General features: G+C 43.5%; 1 protein-coding gene across 5 annotated transcripts in view; it reads right to left on the bottom strand.

Moving 5' to 3' along the window:
• Window positions 1-4,405: 4,405 nt before the first annotated feature.
• Window positions 4,406-19,429, bottom strand: part of PATJ (PATJ crumbs cell polarity complex component) — a 396,968-nt gene continuing 381,944 nt past the window's right edge. For 4 of the 5 annotated variants that reach the window (XM_031669412.1, XM_031669416.1, XM_031669419.1 and 1 more), the window contains 3 exons: window positions 18,173-18,279; window positions 13,129-13,252; window positions 4,406-6,998 (listed from right to left, as the gene is read on the bottom strand). In XM_031669412.1, coding sequence (XP_031525272.1) covers window positions 6,852-6,998; window positions 13,129-13,252; window positions 18,173-18,279 — 378 coding nt within the window. In that variant the 3' untranslated portion in view covers window positions 4,406-6,851. The remainder of the gene's footprint in view (window positions 6,999-13,128; window positions 13,253-18,172; window positions 18,280-19,429) is intronic. The other variant, XM_031669417.1, reaches the window with a different exon arrangement.

The raw sequence follows: 19,429 nt of genomic DNA, 5'->3' as shown, positions 1-19,429 counted from the left end.
CCTCAATATCCCTGGGCTGAGGTGATTCTACCAGCTTAGCCTCCGGAGTAGCTGGGACTACAGGTGTGTGCCACCACGCCCGACTAATTTTTGTGTTTTTTGTAGAGGCGGGGTCTTGCCATGTTGCCCAAGCTGGTCTCAAACTCCTGCGCTCAAGCAATCCGCCCACCTCAGTCTCCCAAAGTATTGGGATTACAGGTGTGAGCTACTGAGCCCAGCCTCATTTACTTTTTGTAGAGACCAGGTCTCCCTATGTTGCCCTAGCTGGTATTGAACTCCTGGGTTCAAGTGATCCTCCACTTTAGCCTCCCTGGAGTGTTTTCAGACAGCTATCCTGAAGTTCCCAGGAGAGTAACACATGGCTCTGGGGTTGAGAGGAGTTGAATGACGGGTTCCCTTTAAGACATTACCGTTTCTTCTGTTCTCCTGGGAGAGTAATGCTGGGGACATGCCCAGTAAAGCCATTAGGCAGGAGGAGCCACTGAAACACCGCATCTGTAATCAACTGTGTCCATCTAGAGCAGAAGAATGTTTAAACCATAAGGGAGGGTATCCAGAGTGCCTGGCCTTGGAACTTCTTCCCAGGATGCGGGGATGTAGGGTGAGTGGATAGACTAGGTCTTCTTTGTCTACATCCAAAAGATGTGTCCTTTTTTCATTTGTTTGTTTTCTTCTACTCTTTAATCTTTTTAAAATCTTGTGCTTGTGTTGTGGCACCAAATCTTGTGCTTGTGTTTAGGGAGAACTGAAATAAACTTACAAATTCAGGCTGTGCACACAGATGTTTATAGTGGCTTTATTCCTAACTGCCAAAACTTGAAAGCAACCAAAATGTTCTTTAGTAGGTAAATGGATAAACTGTGGTACATCCAAACAATGGAATATAACTCAGTGCTAAAAAGAAATGAGCTATCAAGCCATGAAAAGACATGGAAGGGGCCAGGTGCGGTGGCTCACGCCTGTAATCCCAGCGCTTTGGGAGGCCGAGGCAGGTGGATCACGTGAGGCCAGGAGTTCATGACCAGCCTGGCCAACATGGCAAAACTCTGTCTCTACTAGAAATACAAACATTAATTGGGTGTGGTGGCACACGCCTGTAATCCCAGCTACTCAGGAGGCTAAGGTAGGAGAATTGCTTGAACCTGGGAGGCGGAGGTTGCAGTGAGCTGAGATTGCACCACTGCACTCTAGCCTGTGAGACGGAGAGAGACTCTATCTCAAAACAAAAAAAAAAAAACCAAGAAACAAAACAAAACAAAAAAAACTTGGTTTCCATGGTTGGGAAGGGGGTTGGAGAAGAATAGGGAGCACACAAAGGACTTTTAGGGCAGTGGAAATATTCTATATACCTTTATGGTAGGCATGTCATACATTTGTCCAAACCCATAGGATGTACACCACCAAGATTCAACCCTCAGGTACTATGGAGTTTGGGTGAGAATGTAGGTTCATTCATTGTGGCAAATGTACCAGTCTGGTAGAGGATGTTGATAATGGGAGAGGCTATGTGAGTGAGGGCGCAGGTATGTGGGAAAACTCTGCACCTTCCTCCCAGTTTTGCTGTTAACTTAAAACTGCCTTTAAAAATTTTTTTTGGAGACAGGGTCTTACTTTGTGACCCAGGCTGGAGTGCAGTGGTGCAAACAAAGCTAACTGTAGCTTCAGCCTACCAGGCTCAAGCAATCATCCCACCTCAGCTGACCGATTAGCTGGGACTATAGGCACACACCATCATGCCTGGCTAATTTTTGTATTTTTTGTAGAGATGGGATTTCACCATGTTAGCCAAGCTGGTCTCAAACTCCTGGGCCCAAGTGATCCTACCATCTCCGCCTTCCAAAGTGTTGGGATTACAGGTGTGAGCCACTGTGCCTGGCCAAAACTGTCCTTAAAAATAGTCTTAACATAGTGAGAGCCCCGTCTCTACAAAAAGGTAAAAAAAAAAAAGAAATTAGCCAGATGTGGTGTCGCACACCTGTAGTCCCAGCCAGTTAGAGAGCTGAGGTGGGAGGGTCGCTGGAGCCGGGGAGTTTGAGGCCACAGTGAGCCGTGATGCACTCCAGCCTGGGTGACAGAGCGAGACCCTGACTCAAAAGAGAAAAAAAAGCTCTCGAGAGTATTTCGAACCAATTTAGCAGCCATGTGTGAGTACTCTACAGTAGTTTGCTAAGTTGGTGAATTCCCAGTAAGGTTTATGGAAAACTCTCAGGGCCGCAAGCTAGTGGGGGACTGGGCTAGTCACTTCCTTTCTCTGGCACGCTTCTCCCACTTGTAAAATGGGAGGAGGGGTGTAGCAGGCAGGACAAACTTCCAGTTCTGAGGTTGCCTCCATTTCAAAAAAACTGATTCTAGAAGGAGGATCAAATATATGTTTGCTCCTGTATAATTTTGCCAAGCATAGGTGCTGATACCCGACAGCAATCTCTCAGGGACTGAAGACCAAAGCAACTTTCTTGCTTACTCCTTCACATGACTGGAAAAGGATATACTGCTCAGGCGAGGTATTTTATACACCGTCACACACACACACACAAATGACTCTTCCAAATGTCAGTTTATTTTGGGATTGTGCAGAGAGTGAAATGTTTCTTTTTTTGGTCTTTACTTAAATACAGAGCATCTGAAGATTGAAAGTCAAGCTGTCAAAAACTTAACATTTGCACTAGGCTGGCATACAACTGAGACTATAACCTAAATTTAAATGTTTGTGTTAAAAAAAAAGTCTCACTGTTCTAGTGGACTTTAATAGAAAAAATATAAATAAAATATAAAATTAAGAAAATTGGGTGCAAAAAATTTTAGTTGTGCCAGACAAGGTGGTGTGCACTTGTAGTCTCAATTACACAGGATGTTGAAGTGGAAGGATTGCTTGAGCCCAGGAGTTCGAGGCCAGCCTGGGCAACACAGCAAGACTGAGTCTCCCTCTGTCACCTAGGCTGGAGTGCAACGGCACAATCTTGGCTCATTGCAAACTCCACCTCTCAGGTTCAAGCCATTCTGCCTCAGCCTTCTGAGTAGCTGGGACTACAGGTGTGCACCACCACGCGTGGCCAATTTTTGTATTTTTAGTAGAGTTGGGGTTTCGCCATGTTGGCCAGGTTGGTCTTGAACTCCTGATCTCAGGTGATCCGCCTGCCTTGCCTCCTAAAGTGCTGGGATTACAGGTGTGAGTCACCATGCTCGGCCTATAATGCATCTATTCTAGTGCCCAGCAACATAGTTGGGCAATGAATACCTGAGACAGCTATTAATGGATTCCAGACTTTTTTTTTTTGAAAGAGAGCCTCACTCTGTCACCCAGGCTGGAGTGCAATGGCACGATCTTGGCTCACCGCAACCTCCGCCTCTCGGTTTCAAGTGATTCTTGTGCCTCAGCCTCCCAGTAGCTGGAATTACAGGCACCCACTATCATGCCTGGCTAATTTTTTTTTTTTTTTGAGACTGAGTCTCACTCTGTCGACCAGGCTGGAGTGCAGTGGTGCAATCTCAGCTCCCTGCAAGCTCTGCCTCCTGGGTTCACGCCATTCTCCCACCTCAGCCTCCAGAGTAGCTAGGACTACAGGTACCCGCCACTACGTCTGGCTAATTTTGTTTTTGTATTTTTAGTAGAGACGGGGTTTTGCCGTATTAGCCAGGATGGTCTCGATCTCCTGACCTCGTGATCCACCCGCCTCAGCCTCCCAAAGTACTGGGATTACAGGCATGAGCCACCGCGCCCGGCCTAATTTTTGTATTTTTAGTAGAGACAGGGTTTTGCCATGTTGGCCAGGCTGGCCTTGAACTCCTGACCTCAGGTGATCCATCTGCCTCGGCCTCCTAAAGTGTTGGGATTACAGGCGTGAGCCACCATGCCCAGCCATGGACTCCAAATTTTAATAGGACACCAAAATACCTTGTGAAAAGTTGGACTTTTTTTTTTCTATTAGGGAACAACATGCTGAAGAAAAAGCACAATTAGATCCAGAAAGTACACTTTTTCATATATAATAAAACTCCATTTGCTCTATAGGCAACTACATTTATTTAGAATCTTTGGAAATATACATACAAACATTCAGCACTTTTATTCTTCCTGGCTTACTTCCCTCTCATGCTAATTCCATTAGTGATATCATTACTATACTTAAATGGCCCAAATGATGAGGCCAAATATAAGAGCACTACTTCTTTCACAAATTGCCATTTTCATAGCCTCTCAGCTTGTCAGTAAGTTCTGAGGCAAAAATATCTTTTTGGAAAGGCAATTACTTATTAGTCATGCAAGCAGAGACAGAACCGGTTATGACAAGTACTAGTTCTATCAATTTAGTGCAGTAAGAAGTATAAAGCATCATAAATCCTTCATCAATATACTTTTACTAGCATGACCTAAAAGGATAATGTATAAAGAAACACAACAACAATGTATTATCTCAAAATGTGTATTTAATGGCCATTCCATCAAAATAAAGCAGAATCCCGTTTCAAAACTATTATATGTATATATATTTTTAAGGTGCATTTTCAAGTTTCATTTGGGTTTCATTTCTTCGTGGCTTGCTTGAGGTGTTCTTGCAGGTACAATTAACACAAAATGTTCTGAGGTTGGTGGCTTTTCATGCATTGAAAAATGAGATCCTAACAACATTGCACATCTTGGATACATTAGAAATTTTAAAAGCCATGTGTAATTTCAGAAAACTTAATATCGTCATGAAAGACATTTTCAACACAAAATTTAGGCACTCTATACTTTGGAATAGCCATAAAATATTCCAATAAGAGTTAATGCACTTTGTGATTACATCTACTCAAAGATAATTCTCAATTAAAATCTATACTTATTAAATAACATTTTAAATTAGAGCCCGTTAAACTTTGACAATTACTGTGAAATATTTGCAGCATTGTGTTGTAGTTAAATAATGCTAAACTACTTCTATTACTGACTCTAGTACTCATCCTTCATGGTTTTTTTTTTTTTTTTTGAGACAGAGTCTTGCTCTGTTACCCAGGCTGGAGTGCAGTGGCACGAACTTGGCTCACTGCAACCTCCACCTCCCAGGTTCAAGCAATTTTCCTGCCTCAACCTCCTGAGTAGTTGGGATTACAGGCGCCTGCCACTACACCTGGCTAATTTTTGTATTTTTAGTACAGACAGGGTTTCACCATGTTGGCCTGGCTGGTCTCAAACTCCTGACCTCATGATCCACCTGCCTTGGCTTCCCAAAGTGCTGGGATTACAGGCGTGAGTCACTGTACCTGGCCATGGTACTTTTAAAAACAGAGGACTCTATAGCATCCACCAGTAAGCATCTCTCCCTTTTTCTTGCTAATATATGAGTAAGATTGCCAATAATCGACTTAAAAGTATTCTTGTATTTTCTGCTGTAGCTGCTTTCTTAGCATGCAAAACTTCAGCAAATGGGAGTCTCCTTGGAGATCAGGAAACTTCAGCCATGCATTTTCATCACAGATTCCTAGGCTCAATTCATTTGCTCACTTTGCAGCTAAGTATGTTGCTCCATGTAGGTTCCTGCAGTCTGTGCTGCTGGACTGACTGCTATGGAGGTGAAGGGAAAGATAATCAAATATGTCTCCCTACTTTGTACAAGGCCAAGGCCACCCAGACCTTGTTTGACTTGAGACAAAACTTGCTTATCTCTGCAGTGTGGTTCTGGGGCTTCTACCTCCTTTTCCTAAGACCGAGGGGTGGGAATGATGCCTGCCTACCAAAATGCCATTAATTCCAGGTGATCTTCCTGGATTTGAATTTAATTTAGCATTGTTAGAATTCAGAACATGTATGCTAGTTGTTCCTGTTGAGAATAAGGTTCAGTTGCTCAGTGGTATGCATTTAGATGGCGCAGAAAACAATTAGTCTTTCAGAATTTTTAGAAGATTACAGTCTGTAAATTGACTCATCAAAATCACCAATGACTAGCATATAAAGATCTATCCAGAGAAATGAATTTGAGACTTATTTGACTATAAGTCATACAGAAGAGTGCACAGTAATTTCCCACAGGAGAATCTGGTATTTCATCTTGGGGATCACTGGTAAATTAATTACACTGCTAATGTTTTCTTGCTTGCTTGAAGAGACAATTAGCATAAGTAAATCATGAGTGAGATGACAAGTTGCTTAACATTTGTTTCTGTCCATTGGGTGAGATCTGAGGTTGCTGTTAAGCCTCGGTATGAGTAGGGGATAGGGAGAGAAGAGCATAAGGAAAGAGAGGTTAACTCCAGGTTTGGCAAATATAATCAGAACCAGTTGGTTAAAATCAGAATATTGGGCTGGGCGCGGTGGCTCACACCTGGAATCCCAGCACTTTGGGAGGCCAAGGCAGGCAGATCACCTGAGGTCAGGAGTTCAAGACCAGCCTGGCCCATATGGGGAAACTCTGTCTCTACTAAAAATACAAAAATAAGCCCTGCATGGTGATGCATGCTTGTAATCCCAGCTACTCGGGAGGCTGAGGCAGGAGAATTGCTCCAACCTGGGAGGCAGAGGTTGCAGTGAGCCAAGATGGCACCACTGCACTCCAGTCTGGGCGACAGAGACTCAGTCTCAAAAAAAAAAAAAAAAAAAAAAAGAAATCAGAACACTGAAATTAAATGCAAAACAGACTCATTTCAGTTTTAGAAATCAACCTCACCAACAGGTGACAGGAACTGGGAAACATTAGGAGATGATTATTGATTTGGGAAATTCACATGAAACCTCAGCCATTTCTCCTGAGCAGAGAGGACAAGAAATAAGAATGAAGGTGCATTTTAGTTGAGGGTGCTTTTCATACCCACTCAGAACTTCATCTGCCTGTGGATATTCTAAACAACAACATCTATCTTGTGACCAGGCCCGAGGCTCACGACAGCACAGTTAAGGTTACAGTCCCTCTCTGGTGTTTGAGAATGGCGACCGCTTGCTCGTGAGTAACACCTTCCAGGCTCTCGCCATTAACAGCTAAAATCTGATCCCCTCGTTTTAATCGGCCGTCATCTGCAGCAGCTCCCTACAAACAAGAAACGTTCCAGTTTAATCCAGGCTAAAGCACAATTCATATAACATTCATATTAAAAACTCTAACTTCTGTCTGGTGTGCATATTAAAAGAGGACAAACTACCAATTAAAGTTTTTTCTAGGTAGTGTTTTAAATGAGGAAAAATGTAAGATATGTTGTTTGAATAATAATGGTTGAATAGTAACTACAATTATGGATAATCTAACATACTAGTCGAAATGTACTGATACACTTCTTTTAATACAAGTAGAACCTTATTTCACTATTTAGTATAAATGGAATTGGATGTCATATCACCTCCTATTCATGGAAATGTAATATACAAAAAAAGGCAGATAGAATTGAATCTGGTGTTAGTCTTATAATACCACCATTATACAGAGTTCCCATTGCATTATTAAGCTATCAGCACTGTGATCTGTCAAAAATAAGTGTAGTCTTTAAATGGGTGGATTGTATGGTAAGTGAATTATATCTCAATAAAGCTGTTATCTATATATAAATATGTACAAGTGTAGCATCTCTAAAATTTTGTAATATCATATTCAAAACCTTCCACTTTATCTTTGATCATCTAAATAGGTTTCTAAATGACTACTTTTATTATATACTCAGTCATGCATGGCTCCTCAAAACGGCACAAAGCCAGTGAAACTTCGGGGTTTTTTCACTCTAAAGCTGCATATCTAAAAATGCCACGATATTACTAGAAACATTTTGGACTGGTAAGGGAAGAAAAGACCTAAAAAATGATTTACAGGAGGTTTCACCATCTGTAGGGGGTAACTGTTTAAGTCCCTTGAAAAGTCAGTGCCACAAGAATCCTCTAAACGAGGTCAAACTTCAGGGGGCAACCAAAGCCTACAGGCACTTGGCTGTTGACCAACTCAATCAGAAGCCGAGCTAGGAGGCACCAGCGCTCCTGAGACCTGTGTCCATGTGCAGCTTGGAGGTCCTGAGATGCTGGGAATCAGACAGGTTTTCTAAACCATGAGAATGGTGGAATTTCTAAGTGAATGTGCAATAAAGAATATTCAAAACCCGCTGGGTGCAGTGGCTCACGTCTGTAATCCCAGCACTTTGTGAATCTCAGGTGAGAGGATTGCTTGAGCTCAGGAGTTTGAGACCAGCCTGGGCAACATGGTGAAACTCTGCCTCTACAAAAAATTAGCCGGCCGTGGTAGCTTATGACTATGATCCCAGCTACTTGGGAGGCTGAGCAGGAGGATCACTTGAACCTGCAGAGGTTGGAGTGAGCTGAGATAGTGCCACTGCACTCCAGACTGGGTGACAGAGTGAGCACTGTCTCAAAAAAAAAAAGAAAAAAAAGTATTCGAAATCAGGTATATACTGTGGGCAAAATATCAAAATTAAGTATTAATAACTTGCAACTGGCCAGCCACAGTGGCTCATGCCTGTAATCCCAGCACTTTGGGTGGCCAAGGCAGGAGGATCACCTGAAATCAGGAGTTCCAGACCAGACTGGCCAACATGGTGAAATCCTGTCTCTACTAAAAATAAAAAAATTAGCTGGGTGTGATGGCGCACACCTGTAATCCCAGCTACTTGGGAGGCTGAGGCTGGAGAATCACTTGAACCTGGGAGGTGGAGGCTGCAGTGAGCTGAGATAGCCCCATTGCACTCAGCCTGGGCAAAAAGAGCGAAACTCTGACTCAAAAAAAACAAAAAACAAAAAACAAAAAACCCAAAACTTGCAACTTCACTCAAATCTTTTAAGAAAGTAATGGGTCAACTGTACTAAAGACAAAATTAAACAAGTAATTTTACTGGATAAAATCAGAATTACAAGCAAAGTTGATTTCATTAAATTTTACATGCTAAGATTTAAGGGCTTCAGTAAATCTCAGATATCTGTGTAAATTAGTTTTTTAAAAACTATGTTAAGCTCTTTATCTTTTTTAGTAATGCAAAAAAAGAATTTTTTAATTTTTTTTTTTTTTTTTTTTTTTTTTTTTGAGACGGAGTCTCGCTGTGCTCCCAGGCTGGAGTGCAGTGGCGTGATCTTGGCTCACTGCAAGCTTCGCCTCCCGGGTTCACGCCATTCTCCCGCCTCAGCCTCCCAAGTAGCTGAGACTACAGGCGCCCGCCACCACGCCCGGCTAGTTTTTTGTATTTTTAGTAGAGACGGGGTTTCACCATGTTAGCCAGGATAGTCTCGATCTCCTGACCTCGTGATCCACCCGTCTCGGCCTCCCAAAGTGCTGGGATTACAGGCTTGAGCCACCGCGCCCGGCCGAATTTTTTAATTTTTTTGAGAAGGAGTTTCACTCTTGTCACCCAGGCTGGAGTGCAATGGTGCGATCTTGCTTCATTGCAACCTCTACCTCCCGGGTTCAAGCAATTCTCCTGCCTCAGCCTCCCGAGTAGTTGGGATTACAGGCATCTGCCATCAGGCCTGGGTAATTTTTGTATTTTTAGGAGAGAGTTTCACCATGTTGGCCAGGCTGGTCTCGAACTCTTGACCTCAGGTGATCCACCCGCCTCAGCCTCCCAGAGTGCTGGGATTACAGGCATGAGCCCGTGCCCAGCCAGGATGATTTTTTAAGTTTCTAGGATTTGGACTGTCTCTGGTGTTGCAGTGGTTGGTTGATGAGCACTTACTGATGTGTATCTATTCTCCTACTTTACCAATGTGGCATTTGTGGACTACAGGGGAAAAGGTAAAAACGAAATAAATACATGGCTTGAAAACCTCTACCTACTTCGTAATTGTGCCTCTTTACTCACTTGCTATTTGTCCCGAGTTGGTCACTTAGTCTTCTCAGATGCCGTAAAATGGGCATCTACTATCTACCTTGTGGCCTGTTCTAAGGATTAAATGTATGACACATGGCATTTACTCAACATGGTGGTAAATAACATAAAACACTGGTGACAACCAAGTTCATGGTTCAGATTTCATAGGCTCTGAAAAACTGCTCCGTACATTTTTAGAGTTGCGGAAGTCTTTGGGTCAATCTCTTATTTGGCTTAGGGTAAAATTTGGCTGCTGAAGGGACTAAGACCTAAGGCTGGCTTGGATTTTTTTTTTTTTGAGACTGAGTCTCACTCTGTTGCTCAGGCTGGAGAGCAGTGGTGGGATCTCAGCTCACTGCAACCTCCACCTCCCAGGTTCAAGTGATTCTCGTGCCTCAGCCTCCCGAGTAGCTGGGATTACAGGTGCCTGTCACTACGAATGGCTAATTTTTGTATTTTTAGTAGAGAGAAGGTTTCACCATGTTGGCCAGGCCGGTTCTGAACTCCTGACCTCAAGTGATCTGCCTGCCTCAGCCTCCCAAAGTGCTGGGGATTATAGGCGTGAGCCACCATGCCTGGCCTACATTGGAGTTTTAAAAAAAATCTTTTTCATTTTAGAGATGGGGTTGTCCCCATCTCATTTTTGTTGTTGTCTAGGCTGATCTTGAACTCCTGGACTCAAGTTATTCTCCTGCCTCAGCCTCTCAAAGTGCTGGGATTACAGGTGTGAGCCAGTATGTCCTGCCCTACTGGAATATTCTTTTTTTTTTTTTTTTTTTTTTTTTGAGACAGAGTCTTGCCCAGTCGCCCAGGTTGGAGTGCAGTGACGTGATCTCGTCTCATTGCAAGCTCCGCCTCCCGGGTTCATGCCATTCTCCTGCCTCAGCCTCCAGAGTAGCTGGGACTACAGGTGACCACCACCACGCTTGGCTAATTTTTTTATATTTTTAGTAGAGACAGGGTTTCACTGTGTTAGCCAGGATGGTGTTGATCTCCTGATCTCGTGATCTGCCCGCCTCGGCCTCCCAAAGTGCTGGGATTACAGGTGTGAGCCACCGTGCCTGGCCTGGAATATCCTTTTAGTAAGACTGACTGCACTAAGTGGGCCACTGGATATGGCTTAGAAATTTGTCTTTTTATTTTTTTTAATTCAGAGCTTTTCATTTTTAGGTGTGCCATTCTGTAGGTAATGAAATACACGAAGGATATTCAATATCTATTCCTTACAAATGTTTCTACTTCCATGGGTGCTTCCTAAAGGAGCTCTTTCAGTGGGGCCTTTGAAGAGGGCATTCTGTGTGAGCCGCAGTCCATTCTTTATTCCCACTACTCTTGTCCCACTGTGTGGATGCTGCTGGGTTCTTTTAAAAATTCACCAGCAATGCACAGGTATTTTACTCTTAGCTGTATGTTCTGGTGCCATGTCAGGGTGTCTGGCTCCCGGCTGCATGTTCTGGTGCCCTGTCAAAATGTGTCTGGGTCCCAGCCTACCAATCTATTGAAAGTGTAGACAGCTGGGGCAGCCTGCTGAGCTCTGGATCCAGGTCAAAAGGCCTTAGAAGCTGACCCCATGTTGTGTCTGTATCCAGTTACCATGAAGTGAACGGGTGATTGCAAACATTCTGGAGGGGCTTTGTGGAGGCAACGGCAGGCCAGCAGAACGTGTTAAAACATGGGGGCTAATTATGCAGCCTTCCCACTGTCCTTATCTACATAGCTGGCTATTTCAAAAGCAAAGTATAATAATGCCCTCCAAAGAATAATTATCCCAACAACTTATGGTATTAAATGTGTCATAGGAGAAGGATGGTCAGTTATGGTTTATCTACCTTGGGGATAAGCATTCTGCTACCCAGAATGTTTCTGTGCTGCCTTTCCTCTCCACTTTTGCCTATAACCAGTTTAACAGGTTGTGTTTGGGAATACCGTGCCCTAACAGGCACTCTTGCAAGACGCAGGAAGTGGGTAAATGTGCAGCTGCTCAATGTGGCCCAAAAGCAAATACCAAATGACTTAAGGGTTTTATGGCAGTTCACTGGGCCCAATTAACAGGTGATAAGATCTAAGATCTGCACAGGTAAAAGCAAGCTTGTATTTAATGTATAGTATAGCTTTCTAGAAAGAGACAGATTCCTTCTTATTCCTCCTTTCGAAGACCTTTATCTCTCTCTCTGTCTTTTTTTTTTTTTTTTGAGATGGAGTCTCACTCTGTTGCCCAGGCTGGAGTGTAGTGGTGCCATCTGGGTTCATGGCAACCACTGCCTCCCAGATTCAAGGGATTTTCATGTCTCAGCCTCCCAAGTAGCTGGGATCACAGGTGTGTACCACCAGGCTAATTTTTGTGTTTTTTAGTAGAGAAGGGTTTCACCATGTTGACCAGGCTGGTCTTGAACTCAGGTGATCCGCCCACCTCAGGCTCCCAAAGTGCTGGGATTATAGACGTGAGCCACTATGCCCAGCCTTGAAGACCTTTATTTCTTTAGGAAATTAAAGCAGTTCAACAAGATCTGTTCATAAACAAATGACTGTGATAAAACCAAAGAAGAAAAAAAATTGTAATATCAATTTGAAATACTTCTCAGAGATCTTCAAAATTTATTTAAAAATTAAATTCCAATTAAAAAAATTACAATGAAGTTAAAAATAATTACTCAGGCTGGGCACAGTGACACACACCTACCAGCACTTTGGATGGCCGAGGTGGGTGGATCGCCTGAGCTCAGTAGTTTGAAATCAGCCTGGGCAACATGGCGAAACCCCATCTCTACCAAAAACAACAATTAGTCAGGTGTGGTGGCGTGCGCCTGGAGTCCTAGCTACTGAGGCAGGAGAATTGCTTGAACCCGGGGAGGCAGAGGTTGCAGTGAGCTGAGACCATGCCACTGCACTCCAGCCTCGGTGACAAGAGCAAAACTCCATCTCAAAAAAAAAAAAAAAGAATGCAGAATGCACTGATTCGAGGCTTGCACAGCACAAACCTTTCTGCCTCAGCCCCCAGTGCCTATTATTTTCAAGAAGAAGGCCAAATCTTTTTTCTAGTTCAGAACAATATTTCCAAGGACACCTTCTAAAGAGTGGCACTGCTCCTTATGCTGTGTTGCTGAAAGAAGACACTCTAAAAATCTGTGAGCATCTGCTTCCGTAATAGAGTCCAAAGAAAACTGCACTTCTTGTGGCTCCGCCATTGTAAAAGAACTCTTCTTTCACTATTCTGGTGTGAGAATTTCCTATAAGATTCAAATGAAATAAGCATACATGCACACATCCAGGTTTAACCCAAAGTAAAGCTAAGCAAAGCACTTAAAAAAAAATCTCACCTAGGTTTAATTTTTTAAAAAAAGTACATTAAAAAAGAAAATATACCTTTGCAAATACAGTCTTGACATAAATTGGCAGGTCTCCATGGGGACTTCCATAACCCCCTACAATACTAAACCCCAATCCTGCAGAGCCTTTCTCCAAAGTAATAATCTTAGGTGGAGGTGTTCTGAAAACACAATGCATGCTGTTTAATTCCAGAATAGATATCGAGAGGGAATTTCATTTTATTGGAAGAATACAGATTTGAGAGAGACTTTCATACTGCAAAACTATGAAGTTTGGTTTATCAAATCAAACTCTCAGAAAGCAATCTAGAAAGTTATTTTAAAACTTCTCACGTCATGCCAATTAATCACCTATATTCTTGATGTTTTAGAGGTTTCTCTTCCATAAAACTCACTGATTTCTAATTAAAGATAAAGTCATGATGCTGAAATTGTCAAAGCACTTTTCTATATGCTTAGTTTTTAACTCTTTTTAGTTATTTATTTTTTTGAGACAGAGCTGGGACTATGGGTGAGTACCATGCCTGGCTAATTTTTGTATTTTTAGTAGAGATGGGGTTTCACCATGTTGGCCAGGCTGGTCTCAAACTCCTGACCTCAAGTGATCTGCCTGCCTCGACCTCCCAAAGTGCTGGGATTACAGGCATGAGCCACTGCACCCAGCCAGTTTTTAACTTTTAAACTTACGGCTGACAGCTGAAGGAAGCTGTCATCACATCCTTGAAGCATGTGCATGGAAAGAGAGGTAGCGTGTCTCCTAGTGTGGTGGGAGACTTCACGTGAACTCTTGCCCATAATAGGCAGTAGCAGCCCGCAGCTCAGGAAACTGCTGCTCCTTTTCTTTTATCTTTTTTTTTCTTTTGAGACAGAGTCTTGCTCTGTCGCCCAGGCTGGAGTGCAGTGGCACAATCTTGGCTCACTGCAACCCCCACCTCCCAGGTTCAAGCGATCCTCCTGCCTCGGCCTCCTGAGTAGCTGGGATTACATGGGTGTGCTACCATGACCAGCTAAGTTTTGTATTTTTAGTAGAGACGAGGTTTCGCCATGTTGGCCAGGCTGGTCTTTAACTCCTGACCTCAGGTGATCCCTCTGACGCCTCACAAAGTGCTGGGATTGCAGGCGTGAGCTGCCGCACCCAGACTGCTGCTCCTTTTCTGCCTGAATACCCTGGCCACTTCCACCTAAGGCAGGAACTCATTCTCCAAACTCACTTCCAATGTGAGGTTCTCCTGCCTCTCTTGGGAGGATGGGTTCCACCTTTTCTTTTTCTTTTTTTTTTTTTTTGAGACAGAGTCTCGTTCTGTCACCCAGGCTGGAGTGCAGTGGTGCAGTCTCAGCTCACAGCAACCTCCGCCTCCCAGGTTCAATCAATTCTCCTAGTCTCAGCCTCCTGAGTAGCTGGGATTACAGGTGTCTGCCACCACATCCGGCTAATTTTTGTATTTTTGCAGAGACGAGGTTTCACCATGTTGGCCAGGCTGGTCTCGAACTCCTGACCTCAGGTGATCCACCTGCCTCGGCCTCCCAAAGTGCTGGGATTACAGGCGTGAGCCACCGTGCCCGGCCTCCACATCCTTTTCTGTGCTTCCCCTGCACTGAGTCCAAATTTCCATTTCGGCACTGACTATATCATATTGTAATTACTTTGCCATCCATTTCCTCTACCAGACTATGACCTCTTTGTCTTAGTCATCTGAGCCTTCCCAGCACCATGTGTGGTGCTTGTCAGAAACTCAGGATCATGACTGTGTAAATGAGAACTGAAATCCAGGAGAGAAGAGAGAAACCAAGGTGAAGCAAAATGGAGAAAGAAAATCTGTTTCAAGTGTAAAATTTAGCTTTTCAAAGCTTCATCCAGTGTGGAAGTCTTCTCTCTCAGAAACAACATGGCTAAAAATTAAATTACCTATGTGGGTTCCCAGTAATTTAATCTTAATGAAAGCTTAGGTGATGCCAATTTCTTATTCCCAAATGCTATTGCTCAAAAGGCAGAAACCCAGACCCTGTCTTATTTATGATAGGTAATTCACATTTGTGTACTGGCAGCATCCTTTGTTTTGTGGCAACATGCATGTCTGAGAGGCAAAGTCATCTCATATAAACTCAGCCATTCATGTACTTAGAGAAATTTGCAAAATGGGGACACAAGTGATCTTTGAATATATTGTTCTATTTAACTAGAATATTCTTCCTCTTCAATTTCGCTGGATTTATTAAAGGGTTTTCAGCTGGTTCACATTGTTACCAGTTGTTTGTTGATGTACTTACTGGTTGTTTACAGCAGACATCCATAGGTACTGCTGATGATCTATGCTATATAAATTGTTAACTGATTTTTTGTTTGTTTGTTTTTGTTTTTTGAGATGGAGTTCCACTCTTGTTGCCCAGGCTGGAGTGCAATGGCATGATCTCAGCTCACCGTGACCTCCACCTCCTGGGTTCAAGTGATTCTCCTGCCTCAGCCTCCCAAGTAGCTGGGATTATAGGCATGCGCCACCATGCCTGGCTAATTTTCTATTTTTAGTAGAGATGGGGTTTCTCCATGTTGGTTAGGCTGGTCTTGAACTCCTGACCTCAGGTGATCTGTCTGCCTCGGCCTCCCAAAGTGCTGGGATTACAGGCGTGAGCCACCACGCCCGGCCTTGTTAACTGTTTTTAACTGTTCTGTTTGTCTTTACATTTTTTTATAAACACAGAGTCTGACTATGTTGCCCAGGCCTTGGCCTCTCAAAGTGCTGGGATTACAGGAGTGAGCCACCACACTTAACTATTTTGAATGCCACCTGCTTATTCCAATTTTTTTTCTTTTTTTTTGAGACAGGGTCTTGTTCTGTCTCCTAGGCTGGAGTACAGTGGAACAATCGGAGCCCATTGCAGCCTTAGACTCCTGGGTTCAAGTGATCCTCCCGCCTCAGCCTCTTGAGTAGCTGGGACTACAAGCATGCACCACTATGCCTGGCTCCAGGCAGGCTCCAGTTCTCTTAAGCTTAAGCATTAGCTTCTCCAACTACACTCCTTCATTGAGTTATGCCCCATATCCATGGTTTCACAGGACCCTCTCTCAATGAATTTAGCTCTCCTACAGTTATGTTTTATAACCATGGATTTATGGGTCTGTTTTTCCACTTCTCCGGCAGCTCTTTGGGGACTGGGGCAGTATCTTTACTTACATTTCTAAGTTTGCATCCTCAGGACCTAGCACTTGTATCTAAGTGTCTGGCCTTAGAATGGTGCTCAATAAATATCTGTTGAGATACTGATGAATTGTCCCCTATAGCTGAATGATTACGACGTTATGAATAAGGCTCTACTTTTCCCCACTTCGTGGCCTTACAGGCACTCTCAGTAACAGCTCACTGGCCGGATACAAATTCGATTCGTGTTTCTTCTTTCAAACACAGCCCCCATTTCCAAAGATACTGGAATGGGAACCTAGATGCCCAAAGCCATTGTTTTAGAGCTACCTCCTGCGGCCCCAAATCATTAAAGACCCTTATAATTGTGCCTATTTATACTCAGGGACGTGTTTTCAGGGGAAGAGGAGGAGTGTGGCTCTACTCCTCAACTGGCAACATCAGATGGAATTTGCCTCCATTGATCTCACAATATCATAACATTTTCAACCAATTAGTTTAAATTTACTTTCATATAGACTAGTAAAAAAAAAAAAAAAAATCCCAATGTTTGTTATGAGTGATTTTAAAATTCCTTTAAGCTTGTTGTTCCCAGCCTGCCAGAGGCCATGGAATTATAGCAAAGGAATTAAGATTACAAGGGGATCTCTGTGTTTCCACAGACACATCAAAGGATGCTAAACGTACACTGTACTTCCTATAAAGGTCCTGTTTTTTTGGTTTTTTTTTTTGTTTTTTTTAAGGAAAAGGCCACCATAATTTGAAAAATGTAATATTTCTATGTTTTGTTATATTTTTATGGCAGGCATGTATTACTTTTATAACGAGAAAAAGGTAGAATGAGCTTAATTTAATATTCTTTCCTCAAGAAAAATAAACTCAAAGATGTCATTTAGGTGGGGAACTATGAGGAAAAAGTTGGATGGGCTATGATCATGAGATCCTTCAAATGAACCATCCAGATCTGTCAACAAACATTTATTAAGCACCTACTAGTGACCAGGCACTGCTGGTACCTGCGAGGAATAGCTTTAGGCAGCATTTCTCAAAGTGTAGATCCTTTGCCAACCTGTAGCAGAATCACTCTGGGAAACTTGTTAACATCAGGTTTCTGGAATCCACCATAGACCACCTAGTCAGAATTTTGGGATGTGGCCTGGGGAATTAGCATCTTTAAACATGCTACCTAGATTACTCTTTTTTTTTTTTTCGAGATGGAGTTTTCCTCTTATTGCCCAGGCTGGAGTTCAGTGGTGCAATCTTGGCTCACTGCAACCTCTGCCTCCGGGATTCAAGCAATTCTCCTGCCTCAGCCTCCCGAGTAGCTGGGATTACAGGCACCCGCTACTACGCCTGGCTAATTTTTTATATTTTTAATAGAGACAGGGTTTCACATGTTGGCCAGGCTGGTCTCGAACTCTTGACCTCAGGTGATCCACCCGCCTCGGCTTCCCAAAATGCAGGCATTACAGGCGTGAGCCACTGTGCCCGGCCCTTAGATTACTCTTATGCCCATTCTAGTTTGAGAAACCCTGCTTTAATGAATGACTTTAACTGCAATGACTGGTTTTAATGAAACATGTCAGCAAGTATAACAACAAGATTTCATCTCAGAACAAGATTTTAGCCTAGAAGTTCAGGAAACATGGCTCCTTGCACAATAAAGCAGGGTGCACTTGGGCTATACATCCGTGGTTTCTTAGGGAAGCAGGCATAGGCACTGTGTCAAAGTGACCACATGCAGCATGTGCGCAGGCCCTGCAACAATGGCCTTCAAGAACTCATATGGTGGAATTAAGCCTTGTGAGAAATAAGGATTCCCTAGAATTTAGAGAAAGTCATGGGTGCTTTGGCCTCCTCTCCTTTAGAGTGCACTTGAGTATCTGGAAAAGTTCTTCTGAGCTTTGCCCACATGCATAATAGGCCCTCTGCATCTGAAATACTCACTCCGTGTCTTCTGGATGGTGTTCAGCAGTGGGTGAACCAAGGTGGTAGCCTGTAGACATGTTTTCAAGCTGAGCTGCTATGGCACTTATGTTGGTATCTGCTACAACCTGGGGAAAAAGTGAAAACAAGGTATTTCTTTTTTTTTTTTTTTTTTGAGACAGAGTCTCGCTCTGCCGCCCAGGCTGGAGTGCAATGGCCGGATCTCAGCTCACTGCAAGCTCTGCCTCCCGGGTTCACGCCATTCTCCTGCCTCAGCCTCCCGAGTAGCTGAGACTACAGGCACACGCCACCACGCCCGGCTAATTTCTGTATTTTTAGTAGAGACGGGGTTTCACCATGTTGGCCAGGATGGTCTCCATCTCTTGACCTCGTGATCCACCTGCCTTGGCCTCCCAAAGTGCTGGGATTACAGGTGTGAGCCACCGTGCCTGGCCTAATTTTTATAGTTTTAGTAGAGACGGGGTTTCACCATGTTGGCCAGGCTGGTCTCAAACTCCTGACCTCAGGTGATCCGCCCACCTTGGCCTCCCAAAGTGCTGGGATTATAGGCGTGAGCCACCATGCCCAGCCCTGGCTAATTTTTTTGTATTTGTAGAGATGGAGTTTTTGCCATGTTGCTCAGGCTGGTCTCCCACATCTGAACTCAAGTGATCTGCCCACCTTGGTATCCCAAAGTGTTGGGATTATAAGCATGTGCCCCTGTGCCCAGCCTAAAACTATTTTCTTCATTTCTTTATTTGGCTTCCATGACACCACAATTCATTAGTTTATTTTCCACCACTTCTGGCCATTCCTTCTATCATTCAAACCTCTAACTGAGGGCCACAGGGCTTAGTCCTTGAGCTTCTTATCTTTTCCATTAAACATATTATCCCATCCCATTGTCTCCCATTCTATCCCATCCCATATCCCATTCCATCCATCTCATGAATGTAAATACCATTTAAGTGATGATAATCCCTGAATCTGTACCTCTAGCTCCAATGCTTACCTAACACTAGATCCATATATCCTGTTGGTGACTGGATATATGATCCAGTTGTCGCTGGGTCCATAGACATCTATGGGACATCTCCAGGAATCTCAAAGCTAACGTGTCTAAAATGGAGCCTTTGCTCCCTGCAACCTTTGCTCCTGGAGCCTTCTTCATCTTGGGCAACTGCAACTTGATTTTTCCAGTTTCAAGGATGGTGTCATCCTTGGCTCATCTCTGTCTCTCACAATCCACATTCCATCCTCATGAAATTCTATTGGTTT

Source organism: Papio anubis, chromosome 1, assembly GCF_008728515.1.
Source record: "Papio anubis isolate 15944 chromosome 1, Panubis1.0, whole genome shotgun sequence".
Lineage (NCBI taxonomy): Eukaryota > Metazoa > Chordata > Mammalia > Primates > Cercopithecidae > Papio > Papio anubis.
The sequence above is the reverse complement of the archived record's forward strand: the minus strand, read 5'-3'. Positions and strand labels throughout refer to the sequence as shown.